The sequence below is a fragment of the Chelonoidis abingdonii genome, chromosome 1, assembly GCF_003597395.2.
Source record: "Chelonoidis abingdonii isolate Lonesome George chromosome 1, CheloAbing_2.0, whole genome shotgun sequence".
Taxonomy (NCBI): Eukaryota; Metazoa; Chordata; order Testudines; family Testudinidae; genus Chelonoidis; species Chelonoidis abingdonii.
In genome coordinates, this window is record NC_133769.1 from 154,090,686 (window position 1) to 154,109,847 (window position 19,162).

At 39.9% G+C, this 19,162-nt stretch overlaps 1 protein-coding gene across 1 annotated transcript in view; it reads left to right on the forward strand.

Annotated features, from left to right (window-relative positions):
- The first annotated feature begins 230 nt into the window (after positions 1–230).
- The window catches only part of MAN1A2 (mannosidase alpha class 1A member 2), a 334,119-nt gene continuing 315,187 nt past the window's right edge, over positions 231–19,162 (forward strand). The window contains exon 1 of the mRNA XM_075071704.1: positions 231–817. Within this exon, the coding sequence (XP_074927805.1) occupies positions 513–817 (305 nt within the window). The 5' untranslated portion in view covers positions 231–512. The remainder of the gene's footprint in view (positions 818–19,162) is intronic.

Here is a 19,162-nt window from a genome sequence, read left to right on the forward strand (position 1 = left end):
AGCAGCGGGGTCAGGAGGCGCGGAATCGGCGTTTTCTGCTGCTGCCGTTGCCGCTGCCGTGCTGGGCTCTGCTCGGGGCCCTGGGCGGGGGGGGCCGGATGAGCGTCACCTGGCTGGCCTCGCGCCGCTGTGCGGGAACCGCGCGCCGCCGGCGACCTGCGCCCCCCATAGTTACCGCCTGCGGAGCGGCTCCCGAATCCGCCCGCTCGGCCCCGCGAGTCGGCATGTGGCCCCGTGGGTGCGGGGGGCGCCGGCGCAGCCCGGCCTTTCGCCGCTGAGCCGGTTGTTGCCGGACCGGGCCGGGGGTGGCTGTGCCGTGACCGAGCGGCCCGGGGTGAGGAGTAAGGGGACGGCGCCGGCTGAGGGGAAGCCAAGGGCGGACGCCCAGGCGGTTGCATCGGCGCACGGCTCGGTGAGAGCTGAAAAGCTCCGGTTTGCCGCTCTCCGGCTGCCCAGTCCTGGCTGGCGGATATGAAATGATATAAACTCTCCGGTTTGCTGTTAGAGGGACGATGGCCACCCCCGCGCTGCTGCCCCTATCTGGGCGTAGACTCCCCCCCCTGAACCTTGGGACCTCCTTCCCCCACCACAGGGCTACCTTGAGACTGTCCGAAAAATTTATCCTCCTCCTCATTCTTAGTGCCTTCATCACCCTCTGCTTTGGGGCATTTTTCTTCCTCCCGGACTCTTCCAAACACAAACGCTTTGATCTGGGTTTAGAGGATGTGTTAATTCCTCACGTGGATACCAGCAAGGGGGGCAAAAACCTTGGAGGCTACTTGATCCATGGGCAAGGACACGATGAGCACAGGCACAGGTATAATGTATACACATGGTTTTGTTTGTTTCACGTTAAGAAAACAATGCCTGATCTTGCTGTCATTTGAGTGACTATAAGTGCGACTAGGATTTCGTCCAAAGGAAACCTAGTAAAGGGGACTGAGGTTGGTCTACTGTAATGTGGTTTTCCTTTTGCCGTTAACAGGAAAAGGTAGCTCTAGATGGCATAATTTCCTTCTGACAAATGTAAAAGTCACGGTTGCTTAATCTTGGCTGAAAGCAATACTATCAGGTAAGGAGCATAGTGACTTTTGGATGGGCCCACGAGTGGGGAGTTACTTCAGATAGCCTTGCTCTCGTGAACATGAAATATCCATAATATTTATTCTCCATATATTTCCCAGATGTCTTTCTGCTTCTGAGTTCTTTGTGCCTCTCCCCGTAGTCTTCTTCCCCAAGCTGTTATATGTGATGCTGTTTGCGGTCTCTTAGCTCCTGGGACCTTGTCCATCATGATGCTGTCTCCTTCAGGCTCTCAACCCCTGGCCCTAATTTATGCTGGTGTTTTGGACAGGTGATAGTAAGCCAGGTGGGTTGCCTTTTTTCCCTGTTTTAGCTTCCTAACTATCTTAGCAGAGCAAGAGAAGTAGCAGGAGAGAGAGCCTGCAGCTATGAGAACAAACAGCTGGCAGCGATTGGGATTTTTCTGTTAGTGGTCACGAGTGGAGGGACACCATAGTTAGGCACTAGAACTGAAGTATTAGTGCTGACTGGTCTAGGTGGACTAGGGCTCTCTGCAGCATCAGATCTTTATGCAGTATAGAGTTGGGTTAGCTCAAGTTAGGCCTCAGACTTGGATTTTGTAGAAAAACTAGCTTTACAAATCAGATTTTTTTTTATTTTGAAATTTTCAGATGAGTTTTTGAATATACTTATAAAATAAGTCTAATAGTAATAATCCAAAAAAATTAGTAACCGTAACAGAATTAAAAAACAACAACACTTAATCTTACAGTGTTTCTTTTGGAGTGGTGTGAAATAGGTTCCCCCTTCTGCCTATGATAAGAGTTCTGTAAAGGTGATTTGTGGCAACTTTTAAAAACTGGGATTGTCCTTTTTTGTTGCTCTATGGTATATAAAGGCAATCTGAATATTGGGTATTTCCCACCCTGGTTTGTGCCTTATGTTAAAAATATCAGCAATGTTAAGCCTGATTATTCTCTGCTATTCATGGAGGACCTGTTAGATGTCTTGGAGTACATTTATTATGATCTTTGATACCTTAATTGAAAGGGCACAGGTGCTGAATATTTTTGAGAAATTAATTTTTTGTTAAATGTTAATTAGCCACTGCTGTTAAATGCTGCACAAAACAGTTGTAGACACTGACTAATAAACCCTCATAATTACATATGTAAAGAGGTTTTACAGGTTGTCAAACCCGTGATGGCAACTAATCGTGAACAGGAGCCAGTGTCCCTCTGCTTTGGCTTCAATGGTCTGGGTTATTTGCTGCTAGCTGGTGGTGCCTCCAGGGAGTCAGGAACCCTACGCTACTGACCTTGTGGTTTCAACTGTTCCTGTCTCTGTACTTACCCATATGACTTGCCTGATACCTTGTAGATCTGCTCTTCTAACACCTCTGTAATGGCTGAATCAGTGTACATATTATTTATAAGGGAAGTACAAAGGAAGCATATAAAGGGAAGGGGAAGATGGATTTGGGGTGGGTATATCAGTAATATCATACAGTACACAAGTAACACAGCTCCAGGGTGGATTTCCTTGGATTCATGAGTCCGGTTTATTCCACGCTAATGGGCTCTGTAACATGGAGGTGCCCACATATTTGAGTAGTTGCAAGTCTGAAACTGTCTGAGTATGGTGAGGTGCTCAGGGTGCTAATTTGCTTGGGGGACTAACCTCTGCAGTAGCAATAGGTGGTGGTCTCAGTGGAAAAAGGCCCAACAGGGTAGGGGGCCTTCTCGGTGTTTCCAACACCAGTTGCTCTCTTCCAGAGTAGTTCAGCTAACCACTTTCTGGACAAAATAGGCAAACCCCAGGCAGGGAGAGACTGCCAGGAGATCAGCTGAACTCCCCTCAGGCAGGGCTGTCCTCTCATCCCCCATCCAGTTGGCTTCCATCCCACAGGGTTCACCTTATCACAATGCTCAACACCCTTGTCAAGGTGAACACACCCCATCTCTCCACACCCCATGTGTCAACTACCTGGCCACAAGCTTGGCTTCCTTTTTTGTCAGACCCATTAACCCAAGTTATGCTTACTTTGTGCTGTTTTGTGTCTTGTGGTTCTATTGTTTCCCAGTCACCATGATCTTCTAGGACAAACATGATTTGCATTTCTAAAGTAGATAAGCCAAATGAAAAGTTGTGTCACAATTTTTGAATTGCATGATGTGCCTTCTAGCGGCTGGCCTATAGAAAGGAAAGGAAACTTGCTACTGTTAAAATCTAATAGATTTTTGGCATAGCTTTTGGAGCCAGCTGACCAGGCTGTAGTTCCAGTTCCCTGTGCATGTGATCTCCCCTCCCCTCCAACATAGAAGATATGTATCTGAAGACATATAATCAGTTTAGTAGTGATATCACAAAGGAAATTATGGTTGTGCCAACTTTTGCCTTTATTTGTGTGTGCCTGTGATAGAGGTAGCTTCTCAATTATGTTCAAAGTAGACTTCAGTCAGTCTACACAGGCACTATTCACACTAGAGAAACTTGGCATGCTAACCCTTGTGTGTGCCTAAACTTTTGCTCTTAGCACACGCATTCTTCTAGTGATGCACAAGCTTTACAACCTCTTTTTGGATTACATTTGATTTGACATACCGGCCTGGACAGGGATCACAAAACTCAGTCATAAGTGATACTTAAGAATGACTGGGTTCCTGAAGGGACAGAATGCCCCGCATCAGCTGTTATTGCCTCAGTTTGTGTTAGAAACTTGCCCCTTCTGTAGTGAGTTGGAGAGAATCCTCACATATCACTTGTACCCTGCTGGAGGTGCTTCTGTATAGCACCAAAGTGCCATGTGGAAAAGGAGAGGATGGGCTCAGTTAACGGGCAGAGAAACAGGTCAAAGAACTGGGCTATGAGACACCACACACAATGAGAATTTTCAGGATCTCCTTTCAAGAACCCTGGATCTTCAGTCCCTGTCCAAGTTGATTTGAGTGAAGGAGGAAACAGGATGAAAGGTCCTCTGTCTGGTATGTAGCTTATAAAATGTAATGACATTGATTTTTGGAGGCTTGATGGCTGAGGAAAGAAGATTTTGTAAGAGTGCTGGTGTGCATTCGTAAAAGGTGTAAGCTACTGATCTTGGATATGTAATGCAGTTCTCTACATATGTAATGGACATTCTTGTTAATCTTTTCCCTCCAGTATCTGAATAACTCACTCAACAAGTCCTCCAACCTTGCAATCAAATTTTGGGACTGTGCAGATTTCTTTCCACCTAAATGGAACCTTGCATAGCCTTTCCATTCAGAGGCAGTCCTTTGATATCAGAGGTGCAAATGATCCTCATTGGTCTTCATGCTTGCCGAGATTGCTTTTGTTTTCCTGGATGGGACCATAAACAAAGATGTTCTTGAAGGTCCTTTGTTTATTTAGAGCTGCAATCTCCCGGGCTCCCTATCTTTATTCCATTAATCAGTTAAAATAGCACCCCCTGCTCACTTGTAATTTTATCAGTGTTTTTGTGAATTATTTGTTTCTGGTCCAGGAAAAGTGTCTTACAAGAATACATTTAGAATCTGAAACAGAACTGTGATTGTACTTTTAGTCTCATTCTTTGGTATTTCAGGAAATGGATGGGCTGTTGCTATGGTTATTAACACTTTTTAATTTCTTGTTCTTCGTTTCAGTGCTACTCAGACAGGATTGGTGTCCCAAAGTATTCATAGGGTCAAGTTAACTGGATTCACAGTGTTGGAAAGGCGTATAAATCTCTGGTCTAGGAAAAGGGGAAGCAGAAAAGACTGCTACTGGACACGTACAGAGACATGAATAGAAACTGTGAACACATGTACAGTTTGAAAAGTGTGTGTGGCAGGGGGGGAGGGGAGTTCACCTTTTAAGAGACAGGACAGATTCAGAAATCATACAGGACTTCTGGAATGAGAGACATGCACATGAAATGGTGGATAGACTATTCCATATGGAAATCTTGAATGCATACCCGAGGACTCGGGAGGAGTGACAGTTGGGGATCAGCTTGTTGCTGAGTTTACACAATACCACAGTTTACAAGTAGCTATTTATTGAGCTGCTCCTAACCAAGTCTTTCAGAGCCATTACAAAGTCGCTTCACTCCTTTACAAGATTGATTTCAATTGTCCTTTCCACAAAATGAAGCATTTTATTAACTTTTTTATTGATATGTCTATTGCCACCTAATATAAATGAGTTAACTTGTTTTGATATTGTTGTCCTGTGACCTCTTGTGTTAATTAAATGTCTTGAAGGCTTCTCTAATTTGAACATCAATCATATTCTTATTAAATTCATCAAATGATTCCTCTAAATGCTCCCTCACCAAACGCTTTGCAGTTCGAAAGCTTGTCTTTCTCCAGCAGAGGTTAGTCCAATAAAAGATATTTTTACCCACCTTGTCTTTCAAAATGACTGTCATTACTACAGCAGGAAATATGTAAATGTCTGCAGATAAGAGTATATTCACATCAGCACAACATCTCAAAGCCACTTCAGAGCAGCAGCTGGCTTATTGCTATGTCAACAGTGCAGTCTTTCAGAAACACGTTCATATTACAGATTGAGATTGGGATAATTATTAAAAACAAATGTATTACAAAAGGACAAACCCAGCACCAGCATGGCATTAAAATTGCAAGTATTGTAAGGGCTCATCTACATGGTGCAGCAGCGTGTACTATAAGGAAGTGATTTTTAAAGCTCACTAATGTGTGATAGTGTTAGTGCCTGGGAGGATGGGGATCGGGGTGGGATGACAATATGCTGCACAACTCTCCTCTGGGCCTGGTCCCCAAAAAATGAGTCTGTTACAGTCCTTAGCAGTACAGCCTGGCTTTCTAGCTGAAGCTGTAGAGCCATACTTTCAGTTATGTAGTCCCTAATTCACTTCCTGTTCTCAGAAGTCAGCATCCTTGTCATATGTCATGCAAAATATGTCAAGCTGATACTGTAACTGCTTCATTAGTCACTGAACAGTTATGGGTTAACAGCCATCTTCATCTTTTATTATCCTGAAAAGACACTTCACCACCGTCTTGCTCACTGTATAGTTATTTGTTTTACATTAGCACCTAGAGACTCCATTGTTCTAGGCACTGTATAAACAAATAAAAATGTTATCAGAGCCTTCCAATCTTTGTTTTTAGTTGGTCTAGTAAAAGATTATCCATCTTGTTCTTTTACCGCTTGTCTAAAACTAAGAAATGGGTAGGGTAATAACACAATCTGTTCATTAGTGTCTCAGAATCTGCCTCTCCGTGTTGTATAGTCAGAAAATGATTTAATTAGCCATGATAAAAGTCAGAAGGCAGGATCACTTGGGAACACAATGGTCTTTTTTGGTGTTCAGCTTTTAAAATTTGACTAATTTTTCTACTTAAATCAATAGATGGATTGTGTGTACTGTGTTATTTGAATTGGTATAACTGTGAAGTGAGCTAATTAACTTAAACTAAATACACCCACATGACTAAAGGTAGGGACATCTAGAAAGACAAAAGGAAATCAGGATAAAATAGATACATGATTAGAAAGGCCCTTTATGTTTACAGTTCTGTTCAGATTCCTAAATTTTTGAGAGGGCAATTAGGTTCCTATATTTACTGTAATTTTGCTATTCATAGACTTTTTTTTTTAAAGGCTAGAGGGGACCATTAGATCATCCAGTCTGAACCCCAGTATAACACAGGCCACTTATCCCTTTAGTGAGCCCAATAACTTGTTTGACTGAAGTATATCTTCTAGAAAGATATCCAGTCTTGTTTTGAAGACTCCAAAAGATGATGAATCCACCAGTTCCTGTGGTAGTTGCAGTTGTTCATCAGTCTCACTATTCAGTATGTACCTTTTTTCTTCTAATTTTAATTTTTTTGGCTTCAGCGTCCAGCCATTGGTTCTTGTGCCTTTCTCTGCTACGTCAGCCCTTTAGCAACTGGTGGTATTTCTCTAAGAAAGCACTTAATAAAGTCACCTCTCAAAAAAAGAGTGAGCTCTTTAGGTCTCTCACTGTAAGGCAGCCCTTGCATAGTTTTTGTGGCTCTTCTCTGTACCCCACCAGTTTTTCAAAATTCTTTTAAAATGTGGACCCCAGAGCTGGCTGCGGTATACTAGTATTGGTTTTACAATATCATATCCAGAGGTAAAATCATCTCATTTACTGGTTTTATGTTGAAGATGCTCAGGTACTACAGTGATGGCTAGCAGTATAAAACAGTAAGATGGATAGTAAATTATTTTTTGTAAAGGTCCACATTTTTTGGTCAAGATCCAGACTCCAGAGAAAATAATAATAAAAAAATAAGATAATAAGTAGTAAATAAAAAAGATTTTGGGGTCCATTCAAAAACATCTGGCAGTCTGGATTTGGCCCACTGTCTGTCGATTACCCCTGCCTAAGATATACTGATTATAGGCACTACTGCTGCTGTAAACCCTTGTGCACGGCTTCACTGAAGTCAGTGGGGGCAGCATCCTGGTTAGGTAAGTGTTTGCAGGACTAAATCCACAGGTTTCTTGGATTACCTGTCTTACTCATTGGCATAATTTCTTAATATTAAAAATTAATCTTTGTATTCAATATAACAGAAGAACAAGCAGGCAAAATATACATGAACAAATAAAGGAAACTTAATCTCTCCTTGTAACATGAACAAAATGAAACACGGCATTCTTAAAAAATCATACAGTGAAAGGAATTTCTTGTGTTTAAACTGCTGAATATATAGAAAATAAGATTCAATTGAAAACCGTAATTTCTTAACCAGCTGTTTGTAATAGTCATTGAAGTGACATAGAGTATGACACTATCAGGCTGGGAGACTATGGTATGAGATTGAACTAGTTTCCATCCAGGTTTAGCGGGGTTGCATTGGACCTTTTGGACATTCAAACTTTAGTTTGTTAAACATCAGTTACAATCATGTTTCTGTTCTGTTGGCTAGGAAAAGTAACTTTATCCATAATTACAGAGACAGGGTGACCAACTTCTGTTGGTGAGAGACAGGCTTCTGAGTTTACACAGAGCTCTCTAATATCATGGGGCTGACACAGCTACAACAACACTGCATATTTATCCACAACTGACACTTTCAATGAGCGAGATAAGTAGGTGAGGCCTGGTGGCTAAGAGGGGTGAAAACATTATCTAAGTTGTATCTTTTATTGGACTAACTTTTGTTAATGGAAAGGACAAGCTTTCAAGCTTCACAGCTTTTTCTCAGGTCTGGGGAAGGTAATCAGAGTGTCCAAGCTAAATACAAAGTATGTCAGATTGTTTAGCATTAGGGGTTCACACGTTGTAGGATACCACTTAATGAAGTGGGGTTAGCAGGCTGTACGGTGTGGTACAAATTGTTGTAGTGAGCTGTAAAATCAGTGTTTCTGAGTTCAGTGTCTAGCTGCTTTGAGCTGGTGTGTTCTGATCTGTGGGGAGCTTGCTTCTGATGATAAGCTTGGTGAGGTTGAGGGGCTTGTCTGAAGGTTAGAAGCAGGGGTTTGGGAAAGATTTTTTTTTTCAGGATGACCTTGTCAAATATGTTTGTAGCTGTTTGATATGTTGTATAGGTTCTAGTGTGGCATGAGAGGTGACAGCTAGAAGTATGTGGTCAGTGGGTTTTTTCTGGATTGACATCCTATGCATCCGAAGAAGTGGGCTGTAGCCCACGAAAGCTTATGCTCAAATAAATTTGTTAGTCTCTAAGATGCCACAAGTACTCCTGTTCTTTTTGCGGATACAGACTAACATGGCTGCTACTCTGAAACGTGTCCGTATTGACAGTTTTTCCCAAGGTATTCATATTCCCATATGCGCAGGGCCGGCTTTAGGCCCATTCCACCAATTCTCCCGAATCGGGCCCCCTGCCTAAGAGGGTCCCGTGCCCAATGAGAATCTCTTCCCTGGCTAGAGGCCCCTTTTTTTTATTCCCCTGGCGACGCTTTGGGTCTTCGGCGACTCTTCGGCAGCGGGTCCTTCGCTTACTCTGGGTCTTCAGCGACACTTCGGCAGCGGGTCCTTCAGTGCCGCTGAAGACCTGGAGCGAGTGAAGGACCCACCACCAAAGTGCTGCCAAAGACTCAGAGCACCACCCAGTGAATACAAGCCCTACGTGTTTTTTTACATGTTTTTTTTTTTTAAGTCATCCCTGCCAGGGCACCACTGAAACTGTTTGAATTGGGCCCCGCGCTTCCTAAAGCCAGCCCTGCATATGCGATCTACTTCTCTGGTGCAGTCCTTGTATAGTGAAGGCATTTTAAGTATGTTTAGGTGTGTATCCCAGACTTTCTCTTGGAGGAGAGTGGATGAATAAAAAATCGTTTTTATTTTTTTCCAAAAAAGGTGATTTTTTTCAAAAAGTTATTTAAATCATCCTGTTTTAAAATGTAATCTGAGTTTAATACAAAATATATTTAGGCTTAAACTACTCCTAAAGTCTTAACACATTTAAATAAAAAATTAAATATGCTGAAACCATGAGCCTCTATCAAAAACTTTGATTTATATGCTGCTTTTCTGCATAAAGATCTCTTCCTCTCCCCCCTCCCCCCAAATTCTAACTTTTGAGGTCAAGCTTTATAAATGTGGCACAACAAATTGTGTACTGTATTAAGGGCTTGATCCTGTGAGAGACCCAGCTGTGCTATTGGGTGCAAGAGCTTTGCAAAGTCATCACAGGCAATCGGACGCTGCCTCTGACTTCAGAAGACACCATCATGTATCTTATCAAGACCATCCACTGAGCTCACTGGGTGGTCTTATTCCTATTTTATAGTTTCTCCCTATCTGATCTCTTATTGGCTCACTTATCAAATTATGGATATTTGACTCCACCCACCATGGATATCTGCTCTCCAGCTCACGGAAAAACACTAACTTGCCCAGCAGTGTTCTCTTTAATTTTTTACATCCATGTGTGGAATGAGTTTTATGATGTCCAGAACTAGAGGAGAAAAAACCTGCTCATGGCCGCAGGTTGTAAAAGACCCTATTTGGGAATATTTTCAGGAAGTTCCTGTACCTCTGGGTAAAAAAGAAATGTGTCAAATGAAAGCAATGGAACAGAGAGATGCAAGGCCGAATTATCAGCATGAAACAGCCTGAAAAATGCTCTTCAGAAGGCAATGACTGTAACGTTGATATGTGGACATGTCTGAACAATCTGGATCAAGAGGTTGGTAAACATACCTTTGCACCATTCTTATGAACTGCCTGCCATGTTTTACTATGCTAGTAAATGATCATTTAGATGATTCTCCTAAATTTGTATTTTGGGTGGATTAATTACTTATGAATTTCAAAATGTTTGTTAAAGTATTAATTAAATTTTTACTGTTGCTGGACTTTCGAGATTTTTTTAATTGCTCAATATAATTAAATATCCTAGGTGAATTTCCTATATAAAAGTAAAGTTTTATTAGCCTTTTATGATTTTTACCATTTAAAGTGTCGTCCCCCCCCCAGCTGTTTGGTATGTTGCTAGAGATGAGCATTTTAATAGATATAGATCATCCTTATGACTTATTAATTATATTCCCTATAAAACTGTGTTTAGAATAAATTATATATTTTAAACAGTGGTACCAACAGCTGCAACAGGAACCTTTACAATCTCATTTTTAAAGCAGTGCACTGAGTAATACTCAGAGTGACTTTTTTCACCCTTCTGTTTCAGGGTCCATCTTAGCTATAAGAGGTTATGAATATTCATCATTTACAATATCAGGGTCATCTACTAGTATCAGCAGTAGTGTTGCAACTACCCATATGTCAGGCAGTAAATTTTATATGTATAAAAACAGAAAAAGCTTTTTTTTTTTTTTATCCTGTAAAACCACAGATTAGTTTGTAATCAGGACCAGCAAATTCTGGCAAGACTCTGTGCAGATTGCTTTGTCCATTTACGCAACACATTCTTCCTTTCTTCTTGTCTGGGAAAAAGAGTTGGGGCTGTTGATCTTACAGAAATAATTGATACATCAGAAAATGTGCATACAGCAAAATACTTAAAAAAAATAACAGTTTGCTATAGCCTTTACTGCTAACAAAAATCTGTCTGCTTTTTCACAATGATGATGTAAATATAGCAAAGATGAGAAGAAATCTAGAGGAAGATAATGAAGGGAACCTGAAACTTATAACACATAGGAGCAGAACTCATTTCTTGCATCTTTTAGCCAAACAATTAAATATAAGTTTAGTAGTAAAAGAAAATGTTGCTGAATTTGCAAAATACTTCTGTAACACCACGTTGCTTCAGGTTGACTGAAGAGAGCAGGATTAATTCTCCTTCAAGAAATCTGTTGGAGTGGTTGATTGTTCTGAACTCTTTAAGAACTAGCCCATTCTGATGAGAATTTGTGAAGAAAATCATGGCAATATAGATAGATGGTATCCAAAGTAGTCAACATTGGACTAATGAGAAATGTAGAAGATTGGTTTCAGTATAGTCAGCTTACTTCCATAGCTTTGGACAAACTGCAGAAAGATTGTCGCTATATTGTTGATGCTTCTGAAATTTGGAAAGAACTTTGAGACATTGTTATCCAACAACAAAGTTTAAATTGCAGACAGTAAAGAAGCAGATGGATCAGTCACTTAGCCCTTCTCATTTTCTTGCCAATATTCTCAGTCCAGAGTACTAGGGTAGATGCCACACTGGTGAAGAAGATGCTGCTATGACATGGGCATCTAATAATAACCTATCAATCATACCAGCCGTAATTTTGGGGCTGGGAATGAAGCATTGAAGCAATACATGTTTGTTGATATTGTTTTATAGAAAATCATACCAATGAACTGATGGAGGTCACTAGATAAGCACCTGGAACCAGAGTTTGTTGAAACGCTAAATCACCATTTGACAGCAGTAGCCTCTTCTGCAAGCACAGATGGACTGTTTTCTTCATTTGGACTAATTTATGCAGAGTTGAGGAAATCGCTTGGGAATTAGATAAGTTTTCCTGTTTATTCTTCTATTTCAGTTAATGAATAAAAATGAAGGGGTAGGGGTGTCTTGAAATTTTCTGGTTTGAAAAGTTTGAAGGACAGCCTAAATAGCTTACAAGACTGTCTCATTTTCAAGAGACTTAGGTGATTAGGAACCACAATTGCCAACCTTCACGTGGTAAATAAGCACCCCAGCTTTCACAAGAAGCCAAAAATCAAGCTAATCCCATTTCAAAACAATGCCAAAACAAGCCAGTCCCAAAGAACCCCAACATGTTATGTGACTAGATTTTTTCCTGGCGTGCAGTCTGGGCCTGTGGTGGGCCCGCTGTGCACCCCATGACTCTCTCCCTCTTGCCCTCACTTTCCGGGAGCCGATCAAAAAAAACAAACAAACTACAAGCCCAACAAGCTGCAAGCCAAAAACTAGTGGACGAGCAACTCACAAGCCAATTAAGCCAAAAGGAAGCCCAATTTCTGTGTGTTTTTTTTTTTTGCTGCGGGTTTGGCATGTCTGTCAGAAACTTAAGCTCCAGTCACTTTCATTTAGGCATATTTGAGAATTTTTCCAGGCTGACCTAAATGATCAGTTTAATTCACTTACTACAGTTAACTCCTCTGTTTAATAAATAATTTAGTTGCAAATGTGAAAAATATTTTGATAAGAATAGTTTGTATCCAAAATGTTTTAAAGTTGTTTAATAAAAGTAAATTTAAATGCTGTTTTGTGTTTTGTGTAAATTCATTACTATCCTAATGCAGCTTGACAGAAATCTAAGCAAAAAGTTAATTATCTAGTTAATAATACATCATTTTCCATTTTCTGATGTATTAAAATGTATAAGAATCTGAAAATATTGATATATAATTGTTCAAATGTATATAGTTATAGTGTACCCTCCAAAGTTGAAAAATTACATACCAAATTTAGCATAAAGGCTCTATTTAGTTGTAAATCAACATGTTTTAATGGTTATATCAACCAACAAGACTGCACCTTTTTCAGAAAATGACTGACATACAAATGGAAAAGTTGATTTAAAACAGATCATTTAAATCAATATTTTCTATTTGCAGATTTAAATCACCTGGATTTTAATCAGTCCACCCTGGTTCAGAGCAAATTCTGTGTATCTATCTGGCTGTAGATAATAGACTTCTTGGTGCCGCTGGAGTGTTTGCTGGATCTGTGGAAATAACTGTGTGATCTGTGGGTTTCTTGTATATTGTTTTCTGTAGGGTTCCATTGTTGAATTGTGTTGTTCTGGAAAGTGATGCTGGAATGGGAATGTTCTAGAGAGAGTTTGATGGATGGGTAGTGGAGGTTGAAGTTGTAGTGGAAATCTGAGGGAGTTTGATTTGTCTGTGCAGAGGGTGAAAATATCATCAGTGTATCTCAGGTACATCATTGGTTTCATGGTGCGTTTTTATAAATATTCTTCCTCCAGATGCCATGAAAAGGTTGGCATATTGGGAGCCATCCTCGTACCTATGGCAGTTCCCATGATTTGGACAAAGTTTTTGTTAAATGTGAAATTGCTGTGGGTGAGGATTACCTGGATGAGTTTGGCGATATCATTTTTCAATAGCTTTTTTCTTGGTTTGTTTTCACTTTAGACAAATGCACAACCCAATAAGTTGTAAACGTTTACCTCACAGTGCGTTCTATGTACAAGTGCTGTAATATTTTGGCGCACTAGGAGTAGTTGGATGTAATTCTCTTTGTAATGCACAAAAAATTCCAGATCCTATTATGCCCACACTACAAAAATCCTGCTAATGTTTTTGTATCCAAGTTCCCAAATTCCAGTGCCTGAATACAGAATACGTACAACTGCTCTGACTACATCAACAAGTTGTTGACCGTACTGCAGATAGTTGGAGTAGAGGGACATGTTTTGTGTGTAGGCTTGAACGGATCAGATTTTTATTGATGAGTCAATTTCACCAGACACACATACTGACAAATATTTACATCAATAATAATCGAAATGCAAAGTAAGAAAAATGCTATTTGAGAACTTAGAGTTTGATTTAAGGATATTTACTTTGAATATTTTAACATAATGCTGACAGTTTTTATTTTATTGTTTGTAAAGCTTCACATTTTTGACAGTAGAGAGTGCAGTGCAGTTGATTCAGTAGTTAACTGCTCTCCTTTATTGTTTGATCACTCCCATAATTTCCTGCAACTGTGAAATTTTAAACTGATTAAAAATCAGAAAAAATGCTTAAAAATAAACATTGCCATTATCCATCAAAATCATAAAATTGAATTCTGCCAGGTCTATCTATGTGTAAATGGTGAAATTGGGGGGCTTGTGTGTAGAAGAATGGCATAAACCTGCAGTATCCGTGTTCTGCTGTCACTGCACCGCTTCAAAAGCAGATCAGGATATACCAGTGTCTTTGGGAATTTTTGTTGTAGGATTGGCGGTATATGTTCTGTATTAGATGGTGAAATTAAGGGGGTTTGGATGCAAAAATTGGTAGGGTCAAGCTTTTACCTTTCCTTTTAAACAGACAAATTTCTCCAGAAGTGTTGGAAACTTAGTTATAGCAGCATCAAGAACCTGATGTGGTTAGGTCCTACGATGGCTGAACTTCGTGACTTTGTCCTCACCCACGACTATTTCACATCTGGGGACAATGTATACCTTCAAGTCAGCAGTGCTGCCATAGTTACCCACAATATGCCAACATTTTTATGGCTGACTTAGAACGCTTCCTCAGCTCTCGTCCCCTAACCCCCCTACTCTACTTGCGCTACACTGATGACATCTTCATCATCTGGGCCCATGGGAAAGAGGCCCTTGAGGAATTGCACCAGGATTTCAACAGTTTCCACCCCACCATCAACCTCAGTCTGGGTCAGTCTACACAAGAGATGGTCACATAATCACCACCCTATACTGGAAACCTACTGACTGCTATACTTACCTATATGCCTCCAGCTTTCATCCAGACCACATCACATGATCCATTGTCTACAGCCAAGCTCTAAGATACAACCGCTGCTCCAATCCCTCAAACAAAGACAAATGCCTACATGATCTCTGTCAAGCATTCTTAAAACTACAGTACCCACCTGGTGAAGAGAAGAAACAGATTGACAGAGCCAGAAGGGTACCCAGAAGTCATCTACTACAGGACAGACCCAGCAAAGAAAGTAACAGAATGCCACTAACCGTCACCTTCAGCTCTCAGTTAAAACCTCTCCAATATATCATCAGGGATCTTCAGCCTATCCTGAAGGACGATCTGTCACTCTCACAGACCTTGGGAAACAGGCCAGTCCTTGCTTACAGACAGCCCCACAACCTGAAGCAAATACTCACCAGCAACTACATACCACAAAACAAAAACACTAACCCAGGAACCTATCCCTGCAGCAAACCCCATTGCCAACTCTGTCCACGTATCTATTCAAGGGACACCATCGTAGGACCTAACCACATCAGCAATTCCCATCTTTTCATGTACTATATGTATATATCTATCTTCTGTATTTTCCACTCCATGCATCTGATGAAGTGGGTTTTAGCCCACGATAGCTTATGCCCAAATAAATTTTAGTCTCTAAGGTGCCACAAGTACTCCTTGTTTTTGCTGATACAGACTAACAGGGCTATCACTCTGAAACCTGAAAATGAAAGTGATATATAAACAGAAATGAAGATTTAAAAAGGGAAGAAAGTTAAAAAATAACTTGCAGTCTTAACAGTATTTTAGATAGATCACAAAACATGTTGGGATTTTGCTGTCACATGTATTCAGTGCTACTGAAATTTTTGTAATCTGTCATTCCAAGTTTCTGATGAGGTTTTAAATTCCTCATTAAGCAGGTTTATCATGGAATTCCTAGTAGCCTTAACTATTGCAGTGTAATTTTTCTAATCACGGTTGATGTGGGTACATCTTTTCCTCTTACGCTATAATTGTAATTGCAAGGTCTTATTTTCATAAAGGCATCTGTTCTGCTGTTGTCAGTTTCTGCTTAAATGGAAAGTGTCCAAATTATTGATTATTTCATATTATAGTGGTTGAATTTTGAACTAACATTTTGGACGGATTAATAAAGTACTTTGGACTCTTGGCAGTTTTTGAAGACATTATATGTAAAGAGTAGTTATATTCAATAGAAAATGCTGTTATAATCAGGAGTGTAGTGGTATTCTTCTGCATGACAGCTGATCAGGATGGGGAATGATAGTGAAGAGAGAATGTTTCTTTATTAAAAAATTAAACATTCAAGTGAATTTTAATCATGCCTATGAAAGACATCCGATAAGTCCATAGCAGTTTATCCCCCTGCCCCAGGATTCTAATAGTATCTGATTAGAATTTCTAATTAATTTTATAGAGACAGACATTTTTAAATAAGCACATAGGCACAGATCTCAGGTTCAAATTGATGTCCAGGGTGGATACATTTGAAAAAATTAAATTTGTTTTAATTCAATTGACCAAAATAGGCCTTAAAAAGTAAAATTTTAAAACAGTCATTGACACAAATCAGTTTAAATTGTTGTTACTGACGCTGATGGATTCAGGTTTTTAAAATGTGTGATTTGTCAAAAATATAGTGTTTGAGCTTTTAGCTGCTGGGCTTATTTTATCAGAATTGGAAGTTAAGAGCAATAGAGGATGACAAATCATTCCTTTCTCACCCTTTAAAATACAACTAATATCTTCTGCCTAACATGCATTTTATATTAGACATGCAGATTATATACCCTTCTTCCTACTTATGACCTGTGGTAAATCATCCTCCTTGTTTTCTTGGCTTCAGGTTCAGCTTTCCAAATTTTGAAGAATTTCTATTTTGGCTTGAGTAGCCTCTTGAACCTTGATTGCCATTCAGCTATCTTGCTTTGCTCCTTGTCTTTTTAGTCAGTACTACTGTCTTCTGAGACTATTGTTAATAGCATCCATGCCACATAAAAGGATTTAACTTTTAACATTAGGGCCTCTTTGACTAGCAACCTCATTTTATTGAAATCTCCCTTACTGAAGTTTAGTGTCATTTTTTGGTATACCTATCAGCCTCTTGGATATTCCCATACTTGCCTTCATGGAGCGCAATGGCAGATTCATTTAGAAAACATTAAGCCAAAAATCTGCTTACCAACAAAAAAGGGGAATTCTTCCTCCCTTGTCTCTGTTCCCGTATTGGCCGTCAGTTTCTTCTTTCTCCTTTTCCAGTCCACTCTATGTCCCCATTGGCACCATGTCCCACTCACGTAGCTACACGTGTCACTGAAAGGCTCCAGCAGTGAGGAGGTAGTGACACACTATATAGATGGGGAGGCACAGTTTGGGTGAATAGAGTGCCATGCAGTGGATGTAATTGGGTCTTTACTTGCCAAAGCTATGCCTCATGGTCTATGTTTCTATTTATACCTGTACTAGGGAAGCTATGCATGTATATAGTCTAGTAACTGCTTTATGCAGGAGTCTGGTCCATTAATGGAAGCACTTAGTGACTGTTGGTGGCAAAAGTTTAAATAATATCAGATCTTTCCTTGGGAATGCTTATATTGGACTGTTACCCTAGTGGTGTACTTACTGTTTCATCTTTATGGTGATGCTGTTTTTTGCTTTCAGTTGTTTGAAAGTTTTATCAAAAGTTCTGTGAATACATTATCAATCAGTAAGTTAATCTGCTGGAAGGTTCTTTAGGCAGTAGTGTAGACTACTAAAGAGTGGATTCTGATTTTTAAGGATTAGATCTTTAACAGATCATGAATGGTCCAAATGAAGTTCTGGTCCACATTCTTTTAGTCTGCATCTTTCTTAACGCTATCACTTTTCTCAAATATATTTTTTTCAATTTGGCATTTTAAAGAGAGGTGGTAGTTTTGCCAGTTATTAATGATTACTTGCAAAGAAAAATCAGCAATGATTAGTCTTCATAAGCCATTATAGGATCCCTTTTGCAAAATACAGAGCATTGCAATTTTAAAAAACTGATTGTAGAGCTATGTAAAGTTGACTGGTGGTGGTGTTCTGTATACCAATTAACTGTCAGTTCAGCTCATACTGAAGAGTGGCTTTCATTTCAGAGCCTATAGGAGCCATATTAAGATTTCTGTATATATTCAGATGTTTAATAATGCATTTTTTTAATGCATCACTATAGTCATTGTATAGCTGGAATTACTCATCTTATCACTGGTCTCTTTACAAGGTATTAGAAAGAAAATAGAGCAAAGCTTTTTTACCAGAAATACAAAAATAGAAGTAGAACAGTCAGCTCTCCATAAATAGCTTTTTGTAACTAGCTGGCTGATTTTACATTAGTTTTAGAAGTTTATTAATTATATGATTTTGAAATGGGGTTGAATGTTCTGAAAATCTTCACTTGAAAAAAGTGTTTCTGCATTTCAGGTGTAACATCCTGGAGTTGAGAGCAGTCAGTCTCATATGCTGGGCATTCCTCCCTTGCATACAGTTCCACCACATTCAACTGCTCTCAGTAAGTGGGGAACATGGAGACCTGGGAGATGCCTCAGAAATAGGAGGGAGCGTGGGCCATAATGGCAGAGAGAAAGGAGGGTCAGGGCAAAACTAGGAGGCAAGATCAAATCAGTATCTTAGATGCCTATATACAATTGCGAGAAGTATGGGTAATAAGCAGGAAGAACTGGAAGTGCTAATAAATAAATACAACTATGACATTGTTGGCATCACCAAAACTTGGTGGGAAAATACACATGATTGGAATGTGGGTGTGGATGGGTACAGCTTGCTCAGGAAGGATAGACAGGGGGAAAAGGGAGGAGGTGTTGCCTTATATATTAAAAATGTACACACTTGGACTGAGGTGGAGATGGACATAGGAGACGAAGTGTTGAGAATCTCTGGGTTAGGCTAAAAGAGGTAAAAAACAAACAAAAAAAACCAAGGGTGATGTCATGCTAGGAGTCTGCTATAGGTCACCTAACCAGGTTTGGATGAGGCTTTTTTTTAAACAACTAACAAAATCATCCAAAGCCCAAATTTTGGTGGTGATGGAGGACTTCAACTATCCAGATATATGTTGGGAAAATAACACAGCGGGGCACAGACCATCCAATAAATTCTTGGGCTGCATTGAAGACAACTTTTTATTTCAGAAGGTTGAAAAAGCTATTGGGGGGAAGCTGTTCTAGACTTGATTTTAACAAATAGGGAGGAACTCATTGAGAATTTGAAAGTAGAAGG